Consider the following 1,450-nt stretch of genomic DNA (forward strand, 5'->3'; position numbering starts at 1 on the left):
CGGCCCCCCAAAAAAAATCACCGCCCAGCCGCGACTGTAAACTATTCGCCAAAACTCTATGCTTAACACTCCTGAACCTCCCATTCGTAAGCACCTGCAGCATACTCCATTAAAGACAAATAAAATCTTTCAGATTCTTCTACAGTAGAAAGATTGCAACTTTCTGCGCCGAAAAGAAAACAGAGTATTTATTGATTACCTGTAAAGAATCCCCGACATTGACGAAAAAGGAGGTTTGGTCGGGAGGAACGGGGACCCATCTCCCATCTCTGTGCAGAATCTGAAGCCCGGAGGTGTTGTTTGATCGGAGAACGGAGATTACCTGTGGATCTGTGTGCTCGCCGAAACCGGTGACGGAGATGTTGAGCTGTTGAGAGGATGGGCATGGCGGGTAGTGGTTCAGCCGGAGGATTAGATCGCTTTCTTCATCCATTAAAAGCTTGCTTAAGATATTCTTCGGCTGGAGACGCAGGCCTTCCGCCATGAGCTCCAGCAGCTCGCAAGATAGGTTTTTTATAGTTGATATGTAGTCGTTTAAAGCAGAGCTGCAGCAGAAATGTAAAACAATTACATTTTTATGCGCTTTTGGTACTAGAAGATTGTAAAAAAAGAATCTTTTTTAATGCGTTTTTACTTTTTTTTGGGCATTATATACATAGCACATAATTCTTATGCATTTCCATATCTCACACCTAAATTTGTATATTTAGGTACATAGACTCAAATATTTGACATTAAAAAAACATTGTTACCTTTTTATAAAAGTGAAACGCCCCTTCTCATATATAGCTTTAAGAGACTGAAGTTTTATATGAAAATTTAAGCATGAGATATATAATTACATCTGAATTTTAGCTTGTCTATGTAAACTTCTCTTTTCTTTTTTTTTTTTTTTAACAAACAGAACAGTGCGGTATGTTAGTAAATTTACCTATTTTATACGTGAGTTTTTGCTGCAAATTTTCCTATTTTATGCAATAACTGAAATTATAAAATAACGGAATAAATATATATTGTAAAAGATATTTTTATCTTCCATTCTACTTATCGCAAGCCTGACATTTAGACATGACAGATGTGACTCATATTTGAATATTATATCTCTGAAAATATTATTTAAACCATGAGTGAATACGACTGTTACACCTCTAAATAAATAAATATTATTTTGAAAACTATTTTCTTATCAATTAAAATGATTAGTGTCACTCTAAACTTTTATTTAAGAATTTTAAGATTTTTCATTAATTAATTTTAAAAAAACTACTTTTATGTTTGTGGGAGGAATTCCATCTCACCGAAAAGAGCTAGAGAGAGAGGGGTCAACAGAACTGGCTTGCAGCAGCAGATACTCAATCCACCCAACATCTCCCAACGCGCCAATCTTCCGGCTACCGTAGCCGAAAGGAGCGGCGGCGGGGCCGCCCCCCCCCGGGGGCGACCTCCAAAA

General features: G+C 37.4%; 1 protein-coding gene across 1 annotated transcript in view; it reads right to left on the reverse strand.

Moving 5' to 3' along the window:
- Positions 1–1,450, reverse strand: part of LOC110029670 (gibberellin 2-beta-dioxygenase 1) — a 2,428-nt gene that overhangs the window by 253 nt on the left and 725 nt on the right. Inside the window, exons 2-4 of the mRNA XM_020732071.1 lie at positions 1,299–1,407; positions 200–545; positions 11–94 (exon numbers count right to left, since the gene is read on the reverse strand). Of these exons, the coding sequence (XP_020587730.1) occupies positions 11–94; positions 200–545; positions 1,299–1,407 (539 nt within the window). The remainder of the gene's footprint in view (positions 1–10; positions 95–199; positions 546–1,298; positions 1,408–1,450) is intronic.

This window comes from Phalaenopsis equestris, unplaced genomic scaffold, assembly GCF_001263595.1.
Source record: "Phalaenopsis equestris unplaced genomic scaffold, ASM126359v1 Scaffold000600, whole genome shotgun sequence".
Lineage (NCBI taxonomy): Eukaryota > Viridiplantae > Streptophyta > Magnoliopsida > Asparagales > Orchidaceae > Phalaenopsis > Phalaenopsis equestris.